Below are 22,173 nucleotides of genomic sequence, written 5' to 3' on the forward strand. Positions count from 1 at the left end.
ATAAGAAATGTTTTGATTATATCACTGAATTGTGCTAAAGAAAAAAATGCTTCATATTTTGACCACAAATCAAACAGTGCTATTTCTGCCACAAATTGTGCTATTTCTGATCACTGGGCTCTCAGCTGAGTATGTTGAAAAACACAGTGTTTAAATCTGACAGCTGTGGAATTGGATTATGAAAATGACACAAAATCAGGAAAAACACTCCTCCTTATGCCTGATATGTTTGTTCAAACAATTATTTACCACTACAATCCAGAGATTTACATTCTGAAGCTACCAAGAAAAAGATTAGATTCTTAAGCCTTAGAGTTTCTACAATTCTAGCTCTTTTCTTAAACTGTCTGCATTATCCAAGTATTTCTAAAAGACATTAAAACTAGTTCTGAGAAGACAGTTTGGAATAAGCTGATCAGTGCATGCACTTGCCTTAATAATTGAGATTTATTCAATTGTAAAACTACAGATGCAAATTTTTACTACTTTGCTGTTATCTTTAAGAAAAACGATATCTGAGAAAATGGCCATTAACAATTTTAAAGACATGCCTTCCTGGTTTATGATTTCTCATGTATTTACTATAAAATAACTTGATAAAAATTATGCATATACACAGACCACAACAAAACCAGCAGACCTGAAAGAAAATGAAATGAGAGAAGCCACATCTACTTATTAATTTAAGGATATATATGAATTTAGGTTATATTTTCTTGTTTGTTAACTTTCCTTAAACTGTTACCTAATTTAAGGCATTAGAACTGGTACAATTGAAACTAACGCACTGAGTTATTTCCATTTTTACAGGGTAACTCACCATGGTGGCATCCTCAATAATGGAGTAATTTGCTTGGTGAAGGTAATGGTGCAATATATTACACAGTAAACAAGAAGGATTTTCTTGCAAGAAGCGAGCCACTTTCGTAAGCCTGTTGTACTTGCTTCTCAGAGGAAAGTGCATACTTTTATTCTAGATTAAAATGTAACAATTTTTCACATATGAACATACTTGCAAACAGAACATGCGCACAAACTACAAGATTTTACCTATGATATCACAAACTTCTAGCCCCATTTTGAACTTTTGCAACAAAGACTTGCCACATGGATACCTGCCTTATTTTAAATAGTGTATGTGAAAAATCATACTTGATGCTTATTTATTTATATGAAGCTATAAAACAGAAGGCTGGATTCAAATCGCAGACTTTGTAGTTACTTCTGGACCAATAGTCATATATGCGCAGCTAGCTGAGATTTTCAAAGAAACTGTTTATTTGCAGTTAAAGAAAAACCAGGCACTTCTCTAATTTGGTTTAATGCTAGAAAAAGGGTAGGAAAAGAAATAAGAAGGGAGGCAGCAATAAGAGACTGCTGCAAAGGATGATTTTTGAGTACACCAGAAAACTAGCCTGACACTAAGATTGTCAATCTTAAAATGCAAGACGGGACCTCAACAACAGGTATCACCTCAAAATCTTCCCACTAGATGGTGCTAAGTAAATGAACAGCAGAAAACCGCCTACCCACAAGAAAGCTCCTTAGCAACTCACAGAAACAGCCAATTTGTCATAAAAGCTCTACCAATCCTAGCTTGCAACAAAAAATTTGTCTATTTTGTGTTTCTTGGTAGAACGTTTCACCTTTGCTATGCTTTCCTCCCCTCCTCTAACAAGCAGGTCCAATAAACACAATGATGCAACACGCTGCAGGAGCACAGAAATTCACATTTTCTCCCAAAAGATACCCTGTATATTTCATAATTCAACACACTTTCATATTTCATAAAATATACCAGTCGCTACAGCCCTATTTCTTACTCTTCCCTTTCAAGAGGCAGAATTTCCAGTTGTTTTACATGGAGATGCACTCCTGTAAGAAGCACAAGACTTCCTCACTAGTAACAGCTGAATTTTTTCCACTGAAATTCAGATTGCCTACAAAAAGCACAGATAGTGAGTTCTTGTGACCAATTATGGAATTAAAGGCTCGTAAGAGATGCTGTAAGTTTGTCAGTGAAAACATCCAGAATCCCAAACAAATATATATTACCTATTACACATAACACTGCTCTGTGTATTCTGATATGTCTATTGATTTCATAAGGGTCACTTACCTCTAAAGCTTCGGTCATAATGCAACCCATAACAGCACAGATTCGCAGAGTTCCTTCAGTTTCTAGTTTATTTAATGACGATTTCACTTGATCAATGGGAACAAGCCAAGCACCAACTGCAGGTGTTGCAGTACTCAGCAGGTTCAGCTGCCTATTGAGAAAAATAAAAAGCATTAGGTATTCACATTCAGCAGCAGCAATTAGCAAGATTTTCTAATGGCCTTATGAATGACATTCAAATAGGTGGAATATGACAGAACAATGTTGCAAAGTAACAAACACAGACTTACTGCCCAGAAAATGAAAACTGGCAAAAAGTACCTCAGGCAGGTTTTGTTTTACTCGCTCACACACTCATGATTCCATCTACTCTTGCTACCATTATTCCCTCCTTTTCCTATTTGTATTCCCTACTGAAATCATACAGTTTGAAATTCTTATCACTGACTGAATCCCACATTAACTGTCACACAACACGTCACAAAGGACTTCTGCTGAAGGACTGAGGCAAGAATATTAGGAAAAGCACAAAGCGTATTTTCTAATTCACAGCTCTATACTGAGCTTAAGCTACTGACAGACAGGAATATTTGACTTGTTCTACAAACACAATATGAAAAACTATCTTAGAAAGATTTATCTTGAACTTTACAGTGAAATGGCAGTAAGATCAAGGGTTAAGCATCAGGCTGAATACCAAAAGCACTGAATGGTTCTCTCCTCTAGCATCTCTCCTACTCAGAAAAAATACCCTCCCCTGCCTTTCTCCTTCATACATTTCAGTCTCACTGCAAGGTTTGTTTTGTTTTTTTTTAATGTTTCTTCTTTTAATCATACCTAACTAAAAATTTTCTAGCAACACTTCCATATAAATAACAATAAAAAATTGAAGCAAGCATTACTGTGATATATACAAAATTCAAAATTTTCATTTCCAGAGAAGCTTCAAAAATTAACGAAATTACACTCAGAATCTACTAAATACAAGTGCAATTTAAGAAAGCAAAACCATCATTTTCTTTTTTTTAAATCAGGTAAAGTTATACCTTGAAAATACATGGGCTGGAGAGCGTACATTGGTAGGGGCTGCAAAACTAAACCAAATTTCTTTGATTGTTAACTTCATGCTGCAGGAGTCAGGGGGAGGAGGCATCAAGGGTATATCTTTTTTTAGATCATCAGATTCAACACCTTCATCCTTAAAAAAGGAAACACAAAGTCAAAAGTGAAATTGTTTTACAAAGTGATTACACTGAAAGGCAGTACATACCATACGGTGTACTGCTCATAAAAAATAGTTTCACATGCGTTTAGGTAAAGAAAAATAAACTAATGCTGTCCACCAACTCTCCCAAGAGACCTTGCAGAAAGCTGAAAGTTCAGTGTACAAGTAGACAGCATGAATGCAGCTGGCACAACAAGACAACTGTTAAATTGTCAATTTTTTTATTACGAATGTTAATAACTTTAAAAAAAAACCACCCAGCCAAAGACCAGTCATTTCTACATAGTATATACATACCTGCTCATCTGAAACTGAATTTCCATTAATATCTGAAGAGGGACTTATTCTATCACAAGGAAGGTTATCGTCAGACACATCAGTATTATAACCACTACCGGTTGGAGAATCTGAAGAGTTATTTGATGCAAGCAATCCACCTCTTTCTGTATCTCTTGATTTACCCATGACTCCAAACGTATTATACAATACTGCTCCAGATTGTCTTCCTCCTATAAAAGCACATATACCAAGACTGTAAATGTTTCCCATGCATAAATATCTACAAGTTATGTCCCATAGAAAAGATCTGCACTTGAGGAGAAATACATACGATTTTGGTTCAATGAGATGCATTACCATTTTACAGAACGATTTATCACTACAATTTTTATACAATTTAACAGCTAGTTGTAGAGCTCCTGATAGTTTGTTCCAAGTAGATGAAGAGTACTCACATAAAGATGTTTTTGTTAAACACTATTCCCTGAAAATAATAACTTCGATGACAGAAAATACATATATATACTGGGTTGTTTTTTTTCTTTTTAAAGCTACCTTTCACCTCCCAAAGCAAAACTCTGGCCCTACGTGCAGACACTTACTGTGCGTATGATTGCAAGGTCAGGATTTAAGTGACCAGTGAAATTGTCAATTTCTACCTTATGTTCAGAAACTGCTGAAACCAGTTTATATGGAATTATTTCATACACTACTATAAGTGGTATTGATTACTAAAAGTTCCTTTATTGTATAATTTATGTGATATAATTTATTTAGAACAGACTTGTACTATTTAGTATTACCTATATTCAGCAATTTCTAATCAAATAATTGCTAAACTAGAAGACCTAACAACAGAATTGTAAGCAGCTTCATAAAGCAAAATAATATAAAGCCCATATAAGCTTTACCTTTTATAGTTAAATTTTCAATTCCACACTCGAACATTATCCAGCCCCACTTCTCTTGACTAGGACCAATTCGAGTTACATCTGGAACAGCTTGTTGATCTGTTTCATCCACAAAAGCAAACTCATCCAACTCTTCCAAAGTAAAAAGAACTTTTGATTTCCCAAAAGGAATAGCTGTTATTGCACAAGTTCCAATATCTGTGAAAAAAACCCATATTTATCACTTTATTACAAAATGAAAAAAACTTCACATCTTCAAAAAGCTCTCTGAAGTTCACAGAGTTTTGGGAGTGGTCTCCCTTTAGTATTCCTCAAAGAGGTGGGTGGGGGAGGAAGGAAAAAAAATTGAAGCATAAGCAAGAAAAAAAGCAGCACAGAAAGAGGAAGAAAAACCTTGCTCCTGGTATGTTAATATGGGCGGGGTACTTTTTAAGTTCGGAAAAAACAAGGACCAAGCAACACAAAGTTAAAGCTTCGAGGCATTCCCAATCCGAACTCATCTGCCACCTTTGTCTTTTTGTAGTCATGGTTCCAAAGACATCTGTACAAACAAGCTCTTCCGATTTTTCTCTGAAACTGGCAACTGGGCTGAAATTACTTTACCAAAACAATCCATTCCTTATAAATACCTAAGGTATAATAACAACAAATGGCAGTGACACTGACAGCGCTCTTGGATAGTATGTTTCAGTAGAAATGCATTTGATATTAACTGTAGCATACTTGAAGGATTATTTAGAAATAAAGTTCTCATTTTAATTCAAAGACTGCTTCTTGGTTGGAAGCATGTCTATGTCTGTGTTGGGAGGATGTAAAGCACTAAGTCTCACTGATTCCTAAGAAAATACAGACTCAAGCAGTTTTTAATTCATTATGGTCTTTGCTGTCTACGATGCAGGGGGGTACTATGCCACCTTGATTTCTTTGATGTTAGGATGTAGCTTACATGTAAATCCTTTCTTCTAGTGACATTTCTGAAGGAACATTTTAAATAATTTTATACCTATTACCTATTAACTCACACACAGAGCTAAATGTCAAATATCTGAGGAAAAGAACTACACTGAGTCAATTTACATCCCTTCCAATCCTCACTCTCTGCCTCCAACTTATAACCGCAATCCCTTTTGAAGTATATGTGAAATAAGATCCCTAGAAAGACATTTCTCGAACCTTTTAAATAGAAGATTGAGTTTTCTTGGTTAGAATTCAAAAATTACTTGGCCTTCTTGAATGTCTGCAGCACACCTAACACAGGACACTACTGCTAAGATTCTACCCATAACTAAGTAAAAATGGAGTTAAGCATTTTAACATTCTCTTATTGCTTTTGTTCTCCTCCCATTTCATGTGCTCACTCATCTTTGCACAGTGGTGGTTTTGGGTTTTTTGTTTATTGTGTGGGTTTTAATCATACTTGCTTCACAGAGCACTTCCTCATGTCCTAAAGATTCCTATTCTTTATGGGACAGAGAAAAACAAGGCACTAACTGGTATAGATTCCATCAAAATTGAATCAGTTTTAACAAAAACTGCCTCTACTGTTGTCATTTTTTCCCAGATCAGGGGTTATAGCAGCTAAATTTTATTCATAGCCTCTTGAAGGAATTTCTTTAACACAAACAAGAAGGAAGACAATCGGGTAGATCTCATTTTCAGTTTTATAGTCACGATAGTTAAAAATCTACAGCTTGTCATGCTGAAATTGCCAGTACAACTGGCACATTATACCTCCCTTGAAATTGTTAGAAAGCAGTAAGAAAGCAAGTAAGCATAATTCATTCCCCGCACCAGATGACAAAAAATGGTAGCTGAAAAGAGATCAGCTGGGAGGAAGGGAGCCCAGGCTGCAAATTTTACCAGTGTATGTCAACATTTACAATGCAACTCATCTGCCACACAAACTGCTTAGAAGTTTGTCTTGATAGTTTTCACTCTGCCTACATTTAAATCTAGCACTTTAGTAGAATAACAGAAAATAATTCAGAGTAACTATCCTAAACTTCTTTTTAGAATATCTGCAAAATCCCCATGTTCAAGTGTCTTTTTATCTATGTAGATAAAAAAAGACCACAACCAAAATACAAGTTCAAGGCCAACTATAACCAATTGGTTTTATGAAAACTGACATTTCCACAATTAAAAAAAAGGCTTACCTGTTGTATCAAGGCCTCTAAGTTGTCCATGAACACGATGAATGTTCAATTTAGCAGCAATTTCTTTTCCTTTTTCTGCTCCAGCATTGGATCTCAGTGAGCCAGAAGACTGGGGCTGCATTTTACTGGTTTGGATGTAACGATCAAATGTGACAGAATTCCTCCCAGTTTCTGCATTGTTTGACGTTTCCTCAACTATACCCCTTTGAATATAAGGGAGAAAAAACAATTAAGCAAATCTAAGATAGACGTATTTCATTTGATTATTTTTGTTTAAAACTTCCAGTAACATTGGCACAGCAGTGTTACGACTAATTCTTTGCAAGACAGAAGATACATATGCTTTGGTAGAAAAGTACTGAAAAATTTAATTTTATCCTGCATGACATAAGCAAGAAAGAGTTAAAACTAAAGTTCCGAAAACATTACAGAAGGGTTCCTCCACTTCTTAAAGAAACTGCAATTCTGATTAGATATTAGATGTTAACTTATAAAACACAGACAACATTTCATTTCTTAACTCAGTCATGACAACTTTTTCAAATACTCTTCAGAACTGCAAAAAATTGGCATCATTGTAAGTCTTTGAACTAACTTAACAAGAAAGAGCCACAAATAGTGATATGTACTATTCTTACCTATTCATACGAACTTGCGTAGCAATTCTATCAAAACACAAAGCTACTAATGAAACATGAGTCACGGTTTTGCCAGAAGACACTCCTGGGGATTCATCAACAGATGCTTGTAGCAAACACAGGTTCACCTATATGTGGAATTCCCCGAAAGAGTAAAGAAATTTAGAAAAACATGTATACATTAAGTATACATCACTAATTTCCGATACAATCTTGTCTCACACTTCTCAGTAAAATGAAAAAATAAAAGATAAAACCATCACACCTAGAAGATGTAAAAACATAATTTAAAGACATAGTAGTCAGTTATCCCTACAGTGGTTGTTATTTAACTTGTACACCTACCATAATAAAACTAAGCAGCTCCAAAACAGTCTATCCTGTTCAAAACATTAGTTACCTAGCACAAATGCATAGGTTTACTTAAGCTTTTGGGGAACTAGTAGGGATGCAAAATAAGGGTAATTTGTGAGGCATGTGTCTACCAATAAGCTAAACAAAAAGCTTTTACCTTTGGTACGGTAACGTTGGCCTGAAGACCTTTAATTGTCACATTATCTTGCTTAAGTGAGAGATTGGTCTGTGCTGGTCCCTGGTTTGTTGTTCCTGTAGTGGTAGTGTCTATTTTTGTTCCTCTAATATCCTGCTTTGAAGATAACTTGGAGGGGGGAAAAAAATAATTTGTTCTCACTGAAACTCAGAGCTGCTAAGCTAAAGAGTAACAGGACAGTTTATTAGCACTGAAGCAGCAAGAGATTCTGACTTTATTTAAAGTACAATACCATGATTTCTAGAACAAGGAATGTAGCACTTACAGATACAGTAGGTCTAAATCCATAAGGGTAGCAAAGCTGTTCTGCAATAAACTTTCTAATGACCAGATTTCAGCTGAAAGTTTGAGTTCTGCATATACAAGTTATATAGAACAACTTATTATGAAGTATGTTACTAGTGTCCGTTACACTGTGAAGTCTAAGAAATCATAAAATATAGATGTGGTCATTAACTTGGACAGAAAGAACTCCTAATTCTGTAGAACTACCATACAATTCTTTTCAAGCTAAATTAGTTTTCTAAGGTATCAGATGAACTGCAAAAAAAGCACGTGCACTTTCACAGCTTACTTTGAACTTTCCTCTACCTCACAGAGACTATCTCCCTAACTACTGTAAAATAATAAATAATGTATTGCTGATATGAATATAATACATAAGTTATAGCAATTTCCAAGAACAGAATGTATGATCTCATGCAAATTACTGTAGCTACTGAGTAGACCATCCAAATTAGAAAAACTTCACTTTGGTCCTGCAAGAGAGATTTCTGGTAACTGAAAGACAGTATATAACAGTCGATTAGAAAAATGCACGTATATTAGGCACAAGATAAAAATAAATATGTATTCCAAATTAATACAGCATTTAGCTACTATACCTCAAAACACTGAATTGAATTCAAACTTTTTCTACGTAAAATATAGAAAACAATATTCTTTCAAATCTTTGTGCATTTTTCTTGTTCCCTTTCTTACATTTTCTGAGAAGCTTGTTTTGCTGTTCTGTACAGCATCTCGAAGAACTTTGCAGTGCAGATCATCAACAATTGCTGCTGGGTGTCGAGAGCTAGCACAATGCACCATTGCTTCTATATACCTGTGAGAGGAAACAACCCACAGCAGACCATTTAAGCTTCCAGTTTCATGTGGCATACCATCAATAATGTTTAATTAACACTACAGAGAAAAAAAATTAAGCACTGACAGACATAAAGGGCACCTCCCAGGCCAGCATAACATTGTTCTAGCTTCTTCATGGGAAATGCAGAGTTACATTCACTGGGTACAAGGCCCTACTGTTCCATCAGTCACATCATTCAATCCTTTTATCTAAAGCTTTGCTGAACAAAACAGCTTTGATTTTAGAAAATTTTAGGCATAATCAATTAACACTGCAGTATTAAAAGTAGAATTAATTACCTATCCAGTGCCTCTGCTACAAGAGGAGTCAGAACTACATCTACAGTTCCTTTTACTTCCACTATTGCCGTTGTCCGTGTCTGGAAGACAGGGTGATCCAACGTCCATTCTTCAGTTATTGTTTCATCATCTGTATTTTCTGCAGACTTCTTTTCCAAAGGAGTATAAGGTGTACTAAACAAGTCAAGTACATATTAATAATGTAGGTTTGTAAAAGAAATACAGAAGTGTCTTGGTATCATTGTAATTCTTAAAAGAATGCATATAATGGCAGGTTTCTTCTACTGCACAGCTTAGAAAGCACACAAACATAATCCCAGGGCAAGGCCCTTCCCTAGATTCAAGTTCAGGTTTTGGCAATGCAATGGACACTTGCCATAAGCACTATAAGCACCTCCCAAATTAATTTAAATTAAGTTCCCATTCGTAATCTTGAAAACACATGAGTGAAATCATTTAATGCTTTCCCAAGCCAAACCCAAATATTTTGTAATAGAATACTCTGTTCTAAGATCGATCTGTGCTGAAAACTACTACTACAAATCAAATTTTGGAATGGCTAGCAAGAGCCAAAAAATATTTAACAAGTGTATGAGGAAAATACTACTTTTAAAAAATATGCTAATAATGTTATGCAGTATTTAACTTACTTAGATGTTGATCCTGTAAGCTGCATGCCTCTGTCCAGTAATGAATTAGCTGTGAGACCCTGTTTGACAATCTAAGACAAAAGTGCAAAAATATTTATTACATTCTTTCTATATATGAAAAAAATACCCAAGGAATCTTCAAATAAAGATTCTCCTTACAGTTCTTTTCTTAAAAGAATCCGTCATGTGCAGATTCCCCAATACAGTTTCTATAAACTCCTAGGTTTATTTTTCTTAAATGACTTGAGAGATTAGATTATGAAGTTTTTACATAGATAGTGACTAATTTCTTTAATAAAAAAAGACTTCAAATAATAATTTACGAAAGGCTTGCACGCACACAAAGCTTTTGCTGCGATGTGATAACAAATTAAATTCCAGAGCTTAGGCACCTATTTTCTACCAAGTAATTTCCATTATTTTACAAAAATCATTCACTAAATCTGAGTTTCAATTTTACTTTGAAATAAAGCATTTACAGCCTAGATTATACTTTATGAGTATTAAATGTACTGCTACTGAACTTCTGTGTAATATATATTTTAAACAAAACTCACATAAATATCCTTCAGTTGCATATCATTCAACAGGCAGCATTTTTAAGTGCAACAATAACAATTCAGAACACACATCTTATCCACAGAATTCTAACTCCGTCTTTTCTTTTCCACAACCTCCCAGCCACACAGCCCATGATCTGAAGTTAGAAATCCAAGGTATTCCTTAACCAAAAGCAACAAGTTCTAAGTTTCTCACAGCTTTATTTACACAACAAGTGTACTAAGCAATTTTAACTTCTTTTGAATTCTTATCCCTTCTCTCCTCCTTCTTCCTCCATCTTCCATACCTTAAATGTTGGGACAGAAAGTTGTTCAAAAGATGACGAGCTTTCTTCACTTGTTGGCGTGTCAAGGTCTAAAGGGCGATGTAATGAGGATTTTGAAGTTCTTTTGTTAGTTGGATGCTTTACTGACCAGTTGATGACCTGGAACTGTGTAAGATAATTTTGGTAACATGCCATTACAGGCTGCTGAGAAGTTATTTGCTCGCTTTCAACAGTCTTCTCAGATTCCATGACATAGATATTCTCAACATGCTCATCTTCTCCTAGAGCCGAAACAAATGAAGCCTGTGAAGGATGAGTCTTAATTGGCAATGTTTTAACATCTTGACTAATTTCTCCATGGATTGTGCTTGTTAAGGGCCCTTCTACACTGTGATAAATAGACCCTCTACTATATTCAATTTTCTGAGCTTGCTTTTTTCTCTTCTTCCTCCCTGGATAGGTTCCTGGACCTTCATCACTACTTATTGGCTCAAACTCTTCCGCTGCAGAAAAATAAGCTTCGCTATCAGCCATTGACATACTGGAATCCATCGAGCGATACTGGTGAAATGAGTTTGAATCTGCAGATGGAGTATATGGAAAAGAACCAAAGCTCCTCCTCTGCTTTGGGGAGTCCAAGACATTCTCATCACTGCGAGACACGTCACTGCTGAACTGCACACCAACTGGAACAGGCTGCTTGTCTCCATAGAAAGCTGCTGTGAGGCTCTTGGTGCTCCCGAGTCGGGTGGAGCACACGGATGCTTGCCGTTTCAGTGGAGACCTCAGGGGAGATTGACCAACAGGCCTTTCCTGGCTGCCAGGGGATGCAGGGCTGCCCTCTGCACCCTCAACTGGAACACTGGAAACAAGAATTAAAGGTTCATTTGCTTATTTTATTATATAATGCTTCTCTTTTTACATTACAGAAGTTGTCAAACACTTCAGTGATTCCATGACTTTCTATCAGCACAACAATTATTTTCATAATGCCGATTACATACTAAATTCTGCCACTTAGTAGTCCACTTGTCTACATATAGGGGATGTAAAAACAAACATGAACGGCAAGTGCTGTTGTCTTACATGCTGGATTTTCTACCCAGATCAGGTAATCATCCCCTATGAGGGATCCAAATTTGCATTCAAACCAGGATACACATTTCAGCAGTAGCATTAGGGAACAACCAACACTTTATAAATTGCTAAATATAAGGGTTTTTTTCTGTCACAACATGTTCAAGAGTCGAATTATATTTCTACCTGGACAGAGAGTACTAACCTTCCATGACCATCTTCCCTTTTTGCACCAGACAAGAACTCCTTCTGTCCCAAGTGATCCTCAGTAGTTGATGATGGGCTGTCCTTCTCACCTGCAAGCAAGGGGAGTGCAGCACTGGAACTGCTCGTTTCCTCCGAAGATGATGAGGAGCTGTGGGAGCGCAATGGCACTTGTAGACTTAGATGTTGTGCTTTTCTTTCTATTTCTATACCCACAGATCTGCAATCCCAATCTTTTCGTTTTACACCATTTCCTTTACCTAGGATCAGAAACAGAAAAGAAAAATTGAACATCTGATAACACAACTGCAATGGTGTCTTCCCTACCCACTGAAAAAAACCAACCCCTTATTAAATAAAAGCCCCTGTTTTGAAATGCATACACATAGTAGCATGTTGTACTAACAAAAATGAATAAAATCATAGCAGCAAAACATGAGGTTGTCTTGGTAGACTGCTTTCTATACAAGTAGAACACATGCAAGTCAAAAAATTTGTTTTTACTCAGAAAGGAGTTGCATGTTAATATAAAAATTTAGCATATGAAAGCTTACTCACTACTTTCAAGCTACTGTCAGCTCTTAGAAGGGCCCATGCCACTACAAGACCTCTTGCACAAGGGCGCAACAAGTACTACTCATTAATCAGAATTGGAAAGACTATAAATATTAACATATAGTTAAGAAATTATACTTCTGGGCAAAATAGAGTAAAATTACAGTACAATGCATTCTCACCGTCTAAAATTTTCGGGATCTCCTTAGTAATTATCCATTCTCCTGGCTGCAGTAAAGACTGCCCATAAAACATATCAGATTCTGCACTTGTACTTGAGAAAGCAGAGCTGCTTGAAGGTGTCAGTTCCTCAAGTTTGAAGAAATCTAGTCCTGTTAACGTGCCACCGAAGAATCGACAACCACCAAGGCAGCCACACTTGTTCTTACTTCTCTTGTTCCTCAAATTATCATCAGGCCACAAAAACCACAGCCTATCCAAAGGCAGAAAACAAAACAAAAACATGACCACATCAGCCTTAGTACATTTAAATTCAGTGAAAACAAGATTAAAAGATATCCCCCTCTTGTATGTGAGCTCCTATTTCACCTGGCATGAAATGAGTTAGTAAGATTTGTATCTGAAACACAGATGTCAGACATAAAATGAAGGATTAGCTCCACAAAGGAGCAAATCACAAATGTATATGCAGTGCTCAAGCAACCGTGCTGAGGCATAGATTACATCCACCTGCCACAATCCATGTTAATAGTAACAACCCTTTCTCTCTGCACAGAGGCAAGCACTGCAAACACACTCCACACTGATGTATGCTGCTTATGCCAGAGGCAACTGGTCTTTGGGGAGACACAAATCACAGTTACACCAGGCATCTTATTCACAGCTGCTCATCAGCTTGCTCAGGACTCTTTAAGGCCTGTTTTCAGTTCAGCTTGAGAACAAAGAACAAATTTGATTCCCTCCTCTTCCTGATCTTCATTTTGGGGGATAAGGGAAGGCAGAGGGAAAAGTAAGTTTTGCCAAAAATCATATGATTTTGTATAGCCCAAGCACATTCAAACCACCAACCCCATAGCTAAGCATTCAACATACTTTAAAAAAGTTTACAAGAAACTGTAATCTATGTAAACAAAAAACCTCAAAAGCAAAAAATGTTCCATCTTTAGATGAATGTATTAACTTACACACCCCAGAAAATTCAAACGCATCTCCTTCAATTGTATCTCTTACCTCTTAGTTCGGTTATCATGTGTTTCTAAGAAATGTCTCTGCACTTCATGTTTAGAAGGATGATCGGCAGCTAAAGCAATGTCAGCAGTGATGAGCCCCAAGTTGACAGAGCCAGCTTCCAGCCAATATGCCCTCCTTAATATTGGCTGAAGACCAGTTCTGCAATTGTTCACCTGCTCAACATATTGTCGCAGCTGAAAGTCTTGAATAGCAGCGCTTACACCTTCTCCAACGGACTGGTTGTGGAGGTTGCAGTTTGCAATACGTATAGCACCCATCTGAAAACGTGATTTAAAACATGAACTCTGATTAGTCATGAGTGAAATAAAGAAAGGGTAGCCTTGAACCAGTTAACACACCACCTACTACATTCCAGAAAGATCTCGATAAACTATTCTCTCCAAAACAGACAGAGAACCAGTTTCATACGCAAGCACGTGCACACACACAAAAGAAGGCAAGCTTAGAAATTAGTTTCAGCCAGTTTTTAAGTAACAAAAATAAAATCTTTACTTAGGAGTCTCCTTTTGTAAAGGGATCAAAAAAAGAAGCTCAACTTTGGACAGATGTTGTAATGAAGCTTTAAAAAATTAAATCATTATTAAATTCTTCACTACCATCTAAAAACCAAGAAATCTGAAAGTTTCAAAATCAGATGAATGATTTGACATGATATATATCATTCTATGTCCTTAGTCTAAAACATTGATTATATACTTTGAATACAAAGCTGTATTAACTCTGCAACTAATAAATACCTCAGTGAGACAGCCACGTTAAACACTGAAAAACTCAGGAAATTCCAGATCCTAAACCTTAACTGAGATCCATATGAATTGTCTTACAGTAGCCCTTGCAAGATCACCCTCCATTTCTTGTAGTGGCGTAACTCCAGGATTTTGCTGAACCAAAGAGGAGGCTGCCCCTCTCCTATGAAAAGCACAGTACCAGCACGAGCCAATCCTCTCCAAAGATGAACCAGAAGTTCTTGCTTTACTGCCGCACTTAGCTGTGGAAATTGGTCACTGTACAACTAAGCCACCTGCCCACACAGTATTGATCCTTCCCGACACTGGTGTACACTAATAAAAGATGACATAGCCCTGCCACACATACTTAAGTGTTCAAACTTCAAATAATCTGAAGACATTGGACCAAGTTCCCAGCACAGCTTAAGTCCTCTCCAAAAAGCCACCATGAAGTACCTGAAATTTCAGATTGAGTTTTCAAACTTTTCACAGAGAAAAGAAGGAAAACTGAAAAAGAACCTGGCCATTGAAGAGCTACCCACAGGCTTAATATTAAATTATTACTTCCCATCTCTGTCACAGACCATAAAAGAGCACTGGAAACCTTTTTTTTTTTTAATTTGAATGAAACACATTCAGGATATAATTTTCTAGAGTAGTTCTAGGTTAAGATGCCTTTGAAAATACTGCCATTCATATTTATGCCTCCAAACACAGTTAATATTTGTGATGGTGCTTTTTAATATTGGACTCAAAAGAATTTGGAGGCTCAAACGCATTTTTTTTCACTGCCACAAGGTAGCAAGCCATTCAAATGACAAGATACCATGTCCTTAAAAAACATCTAAAACAATTACCACTTTCCTTCAGTTAGATTCTTGCTCATACTGTGAAGCTGTCCCCAAAACCTTACATGTTAACTCTACCTTTTAAAACCAAATTTATTAATGGACAGCACAACTACTAGTCACTTATACCAGCATAGCACTTTTCTCCTTTTCTGTTGTTACCATAATTTAACTGTCTCTTAACTTATATTTTGCTACATTGAGTAAATTATTCCAGTTTCCTCCTGTATGATAGGATAATGGAGAGAATATCAGCTCTTCTCTGCACATCCTTTTTGGAACAGAGCATACACTAGAGCAGTCAGGCAGTGGCACTAACACTTCTCCCATCTCTACCAAAGATAAATCTGAATTCAAACAGCTGTATCACATAAGACAATCATGAGTTATCAAGCATTGACTTGTGTGCAATCCATATCAATCATTTCCAGTTGCTGAGTTACTAGCTTACAGCACAAGTTCTTATTAGCTCTCAGGTACAGACACTGAGATTTATATTGCCCAGTGTTTTCTTATTTTTACACCAAACCTGCAGCTTCCACATGTATTTTGGCAGACATCCACTGCTCCTCACTATTTTCCAAGATCACTAATGGAATTACTAAGCAGAAGCCAAATCGACCTACTCCTGGCTCAGTTCAAGCCAACCTTTTATCACTTGAATTTTCAGAAGGTTTGCTTAGTCCATTGCATGTAAGCAAGCGATAAATTCAGGTAGCTATTCTATCAGAAAAATACCAAGAACTCTGTTGACAAAGGATTATTTTAATTGCTGTTAGAGAAATATTTTTACCTTTATATTGGTGGCACAGCCATGTTCTACCACATACAGATCTGCTCCATCCATGGCTAAGCGTGTCATAGTGTACTTTAAGTCATCAGATGTTGGGCATGGCCCAGGGACACAATTCATCTGAAGAAAAAGGAGAAAAAAAGAAAGAAGATTTATACATACATTAGGAGTTTAACTTCTGCTTATCCTTTTACTTCTGTTCTGCTTAACAGATGCCTAAAACTAGAGCAATAAAAAGTTACTTATTCTACGCTATCAACATGAGTGTGAGATAGGGTGTTTCTGTGCTGAGGTTCATTTTCACTAGTGCATGTTTAATTCTGCTGTCCAGCAGTATCAGGGGACCCAGTTGGCTCTCCTGGCTTCCACCAGCAAAAGGCAAATCAAGTCTCATCTCCTAATAGAGAACATGACATCCTCCTTGATTTGTTCCAGTTTTTGTCAAGAGATGAAATCCAGGATTCACACTTAATATATGGCAAGCCTCCTTTGGTCTTCAAGTGACCATGCACATGGATTCTAAGAGACAAGCACCAAAAGCAGAATCGACACCGACATGATGGTTAAGTAAGAGTCCAATGTTTAAAAAAAATTAAAAAAAAAAAAAAAAAAAAAAAAGGTGCATGGAGCCTATAAGCTGTCAGCTTAAGTCTCCCAGCAAAGCACTGTTTCAGCAACAGAGGATAGGGGATGAAAAAGTACCATGGAAATGTGCCAGGAGCACAAGAGGTAGTATGACCTTTGTCTCTTAAGGGACACTGCAGTATGACCTTTGGCTCTTAACTGTGACAGTAGAGGTGAGAAACTAGGCGTGACTTCTGTGGATACTGTTTCTCAAAACAATTAAAAGAGCACAAAAACACTGTGCATATCCACAGGAAAATCCAGAGAGAACCGCTTTTCTTTCTAAAGCAAAATTAGCTATACTTTATCACAGGGAACATCCAATCTGACTATAAACTCCGTGTGCCTTTATAACTTTTAGGCTGGATTTCTAAACTGTTCCAAAGAACTTGTGCAAATATAGCAAACAATTAAGATGGATGAAAGGTTACCTTAGAGTCACAAAACCGACGATCAATTCCATGCTGGCATATTATTACAGATTTTGGCCTTTCCAGTTCAAACTCCCGGCATACCACATGAAATACAAAGGTCTGTCCCCATTCCAGAAGACATGCAAGCTGTAAGCAAGTGACAACACATTGCCTAATAACAAGTATGCAAAATGAACTTTTGGTATTTGACAGAGTACTGAAAGAACGTCACCAAAGGTTGGGAGATGAGCAGGAGCAAAAACAAACAAAAGACCCCACAATAACATCCTGGCTGCACTACCTTACTTGCACTTAGTCTACTTCCTGTTATTCAAGATTCATTTTTATTTTTGTGTGCACCACAACATGCAAGTCTCTGTAGTTTTTCATGGAAAACACTGTGATGTTAAACAATTTCCTAAATGATTTCTTAATATAAGGAAACAGCTTTTGCTATTACAGTCAATTGAGAACTTCATTGTAAAGACAGAGCTCCCCTCCTTTTACCTTGAAAAAATTACTTCAAAATACTCTATTACCATTCCTAATTTAAATGTCAGACTTCCTTGTATATAAGTAACAGACTTACATTTAGAAAGCATAGGAGGAAACTTGCTAACCAGAACACTGCTGAATCTCGCTAGACCTAGTAATTAGCCTGTTGTAGATTTAAGTCTTTTTGTATAGTTAGCTCATTCATAAAGGAAATTATTCATGACTGTCTGTCTGTATTATGCGAGGGTAATGGGTTTTCTTTGGCTAGCCAAAGGAAAGGAGACTTAAAATCAGCAGTAATTTAAATGGAATTTAATATAGCTATGACTGTCCTGCATGAAATCTCTCCTCCTCCCTTTAGTGTTGTCCCTTCGCAAATTCTTGCAATACATCACACTATGGGAGGAAAAAAGCCAATGATCCTGAAACAGCAAATTCAAGTTCTGTTCCATAGCAGTACTGACAACAAAAAAATAAAAGAAAAATCCTGTATGAAGCATACAATCAAGAATGGCTTTGTATGGGGAGGAAAATCCTTCAGCTGCATCAAGCATTTAGAAATGTTCTCTAACCTTAGAGTACTTCAAATCAACTAAGTTCAATTTTGAAGCATAGAGCAGTGGAGTAAATACTAAAGCTTATCTAAATCAGTGGTAGCATTTGGGGAAACACTGCCACAAAAGTCTGTATATGTAGCATGAAAATACATCTGGAGTCTATTCATTAGATTTACTGAAATTGCTTGTATGCCTTGTTCTGACTTTATTTGCTGCAGGTGTCTCCTAATGAAATATGTGTTTAATCCCAGAAAATAATGCCAATTTTTAGAGGAGTAAGAAGATGTAGAAGTCTAAAAAAATAACAACAAAAAAAAAACCACAAAACCAACCCAAACAGTAACTACTAAACAGAATTTATGTACTTGTCTCATGTCTCAGAATACACTGACAAAGCAACCTTTTTTAAAGACCTGGCAGCCCACATCAGAAATAAATCAAAGCGATCTGCCTATTGTATACTTGGAGCCATTATTATATGTGGAAAAATAAAAGTAACAAATGGTAAAACTAGGAGGAGTTAGTGCTAAGACTGACCTAAGATAATCCAATACTGTGAAAGCAAACTATGTTCCACTGGGACCAAGTATCAGAACTTATGCAGTGAGCAGCATGACTGAGCTACCAGCCACCTTCCTGCTGAGGCCTGCCCATACTACGCTCCCACAAATTATCTCATTCGTCTCCTACTTTAAAATGTGGCTTTGTCCATAGCTTTCTATGGAAAGCCAGAACTTAATCTGTAAGCTGAATTCTTGCCAGATGCTCAACTTGATATCCTTATTGCTGGCCGCATCCCTTCATGCAAATGCCAACATATCTCCAAGAACCTTACATCCAAGGGTCAAATTGCCTTTCAGACTGCTGCAATCACAACTGAAAACTTCTTTTGTCCTTCCCAGAGAGTTAACCAGCAGGGGTAAAAAAACCTGCATCTCCAGAAGTCAGCATCACAAAATAAAAGTAAACTCAGAGGAAGTTTAAGTCATGTCATACTTAAACCCTTTGAACAGATTTTCCTTTTTCCTCTTCATCACATTACCTAGTTTATGGCTGAAAGCCATCCCAAAACACCTGCTCTATTTACAGAGAAGTATTATTTACTCTGTGATTAAACCACTTAAAAGTGCATGCAGATACTGTGGTTGCCTTTCTAACCAGTATTAAAGTACATTAACATACACAGATGTAACATACATGTAGTGACAACAGTATTCACTACCAATTTGTTCGTGCTCTGTTACCATCATCCTTTCAAATTCTCATATAACACTAGCCACCCGGTTACACCTAGATTGAAGACGAATATCAGATTCAGCTCATTTAGCATCTCCTATCCATTCACAGAAATGATTACATTTTCAAACTATAAAGTTAAGGTTACTTAAGGCACAGATGCATCCAAATTAAGACGAGATCACATGCTTTCCAAAAATCCATGCTACGCCAGTTTTACAAGAAAGAAGACAGGTAATGCTTCAAAGCTAATAGTTTCTAGACAGTACCTGTGGTGCTGTAACTTTGGCTGTAAGACTGCCAGCCTGTACGTCTATCAGCCATGCATATTCCAAAGTATCACTTCCAAGAGGCAGACCTTCCGCTGAAAACATTGCGTGAGCACGTAACTGCAGACCTGACAGGCTGATGTGACCCTCTCGAAGAACTTCATCTGCTGCAGGTCGCTGTTAAGGACAAGTAAGTTAAAGTTAATATTTGCAAAGAATACATCAATAGAAAGTGCAAAAACTGCGTAACCAGAGATATTTCATTACGCATTCATCTTCACCTCTTAAATCCTGTTGACTTCTGTACAGCTAGACAGTCCCAAGACTTCTCAGCATTACCCATCCAACAACATATATGCAACACTCACAGAAGAGGGGGATGTTTATCTAACCCAAGTTTGTTTTAGTTTTTAGCAACCATCATCAACAACCTTCCCATGGTGAACTCCACACAGTGACATCTAGACACCATGTGTTAAATAGTACTGCAATAAAATATAAACAAAGGAATTTAAAAGCGTTTAAACAATGGAAGTGATCAAGAGGTTAAAAACCACGACTTATGAAGGTTTGCTACTATGAGAAAGCTGACACATTATAGAAAAAAAATTAAAAGTAAATTTAAACCCCCAAACAACAAACATAAGAGGCTGTCCTCTAAGTTGCACTTTTCACCAAAGTATTTCTCGGCTACCTAAAGCAAAGCTACTTGTTTGCAGATATGAAAATCCAGATGTAATACTTTGCAAAGAATATCACTCCACCAGCCAGAGAACAAACTGAAAAGATAAAAACAGCACAGGCATACACTACAAGCTTGTGACTGCATGGAGGTACGCTGTGGATTAAACCCAGTAAAGTAAACAGCAAAACTTCTCTTTCGTTCAGTTTTTTCAACTTGTTATCTTGCCTGGTTTGTTTTCCACTGTCAGCAAACCCTCTGGAATTGCTTAATGAAGAAGAAACATGCCCTACTCTTTTGATATCACTGGCGACCTATGTCTTGACTCAGAAACTATTTCAAAACAATATGAACGAGAAACACGAAGCAATAATACTTGCCCAGCTAGGCAGAGAGACGATTCCTGTTCTATATACACTAGTACTACGAACTTCTCACTTTAAGGTTGAACTGGGAAGTATCAAACTGCACTTTGGAGATAAGTAAAACGAATAAAGGGTAATTTTTTTTAAACCCAAAATATTAACTTTTTCAACATGAAATGGCAAGAATTAATACAAAGTTTAACACTAGGTCATAGTAACACACATAGCTGATCAAAACTTTCTTCAGTGTTTTTAAAAACATGTCACCCTGCATGTCTATCATTTCAAACAACAGACATTCCCAGGCAGAAGTCTTATTTGTCTGAGTTAATGTTTCTGTATTAAAATAAATCCAACCAAAAAGAACATATAAAACCTGAGGCAAAATATGTAACCACAGCATTACCAAGTCTAAACAGTAAAAATACTGGAAAAAAAGTCATGCAGTAGTCTCAGGGCTGTGAAATTAAATCATAAAAAAACCAAAGTCAAAAAAAATTAAGGTTTTGCCTGCAACCCCATTTCTGCTTCCTTGTACATATGAATTGCAATACAATAATTAAGTTACAGGTTTGAACAATATTTAAGGGTCTCTGCACAAAATAGATTGTGTTCTTAAATAAGCAGCTATTCAATTGCTTGAATTCCTCGTAGGATAAACAAACAAACAACAAAAAAACAAACCACCACAAAAAATAATATACAAAAACCTTTCAGCGGACTTGGATAACATAACTGGAAATTCATAGGATGCAATTTTTCATTACATAAAGGTTTGTATGTTCAAGCTGTAAATGTCATCAGCTTCAACTGCACCTTCTGACAACTTCATTCAATTGAAAAATAAGCCACGCAATCCAAATACTTAGCTCCTGACAAAACCTATAAGGAAAATGGAATTTTTGCCTGCCACCATGCTGTCAGTACGTCCAATCTCCCCAGCTCTCTAAAAACACAACTCTATTAATCCCATATAGATTACGCATCTGCAATTCCTGCGACTTCGCACCATCGCTTTCTTCAGATTGCTGCTAAAGACAATTGCGGTGTTGCAACCAAAAAACCAAGATGTTTAGGTTCTACATTCTCATCGGGGATTTCCTCTTTACTAATCAGAGGTTAACAGAATAACATCTCAAAAATATGAGGGCTAACATGGAACCTCCTAAGATGTAATTTAAATTTTTGCCATCAAGGAAGTTCATTATTTCTTCTAATTCCTTAATCTATTAGTTTACAGTCAGTGGTTACACTTAAGGTACTTTTGTGCTTGTGGCACACTGGATCCAAATTTGGAAAGACTAAACAAGCATCAACCAACTCCTTTCATTAGCTT

At 36.6% G+C, this 22,173-nt stretch overlaps 1 protein-coding gene across 13 annotated transcripts in view; it reads right to left on the reverse strand.

Annotated features, from left to right (window-relative positions):
• Window positions 1–22,173, reverse strand: part of BLTP1 (bridge-like lipid transfer protein family member 1) — a 126,451-nt gene that overhangs the window by 60,319 nt on the left and 43,959 nt on the right. For all 13 annotated transcript variants that reach the window (XM_075036977.1, XM_075036980.1, XM_075036974.1 and 10 more), the window contains 18 exons: window positions 19,791–19,967; window positions 17,252–17,380; window positions 16,197–16,316; window positions 13,807–14,084; window positions 12,798–13,048; window positions 12,062–12,320; window positions 10,801–11,641; window positions 9,954–10,024; window positions 9,304–9,477; window positions 8,860–8,980; window positions 7,840–7,986; window positions 7,329–7,456; window positions 6,691–6,893; window positions 4,535–4,732; window positions 3,642–3,853; window positions 3,166–3,317; window positions 2,120–2,270; window positions 821–973 (listed from right to left, as the gene is read on the reverse strand). In XM_075036977.1, the coding sequence (XP_074893078.1) occupies window positions 821–973; window positions 2,120–2,270; window positions 3,166–3,317; window positions 3,642–3,853; window positions 4,535–4,732; window positions 6,691–6,893; window positions 7,329–7,456; window positions 7,840–7,986; window positions 8,860–8,980; window positions 9,304–9,477; window positions 9,954–10,024; window positions 10,801–11,641; window positions 12,062–12,320; window positions 12,798–13,048; window positions 13,807–14,084; window positions 16,197–16,316; window positions 17,252–17,380; window positions 19,791–19,967 (3,765 nt within the window). The remainder of the gene's footprint in view (window positions 1–820; window positions 974–2,119; window positions 2,271–3,165; window positions 3,318–3,641; window positions 3,854–4,534; window positions 4,733–6,690; window positions 6,894–7,328; window positions 7,457–7,839; window positions 7,987–8,859; window positions 8,981–9,303; window positions 9,478–9,953; window positions 10,025–10,800; window positions 11,642–12,061; window positions 12,321–12,797; window positions 13,049–13,806; window positions 14,085–16,196; window positions 16,317–17,251; window positions 17,381–19,790; window positions 19,968–22,173) is intronic.

Source organism: Buteo buteo, chromosome 1 (genome assembly GCF_964188355.1).
Source record: "Buteo buteo chromosome 1, bButBut1.hap1.1, whole genome shotgun sequence".
In the NCBI taxonomy this organism is placed as follows: Eukaryota; Metazoa; Chordata; class Aves; order Accipitriformes; family Accipitridae; genus Buteo; species Buteo buteo.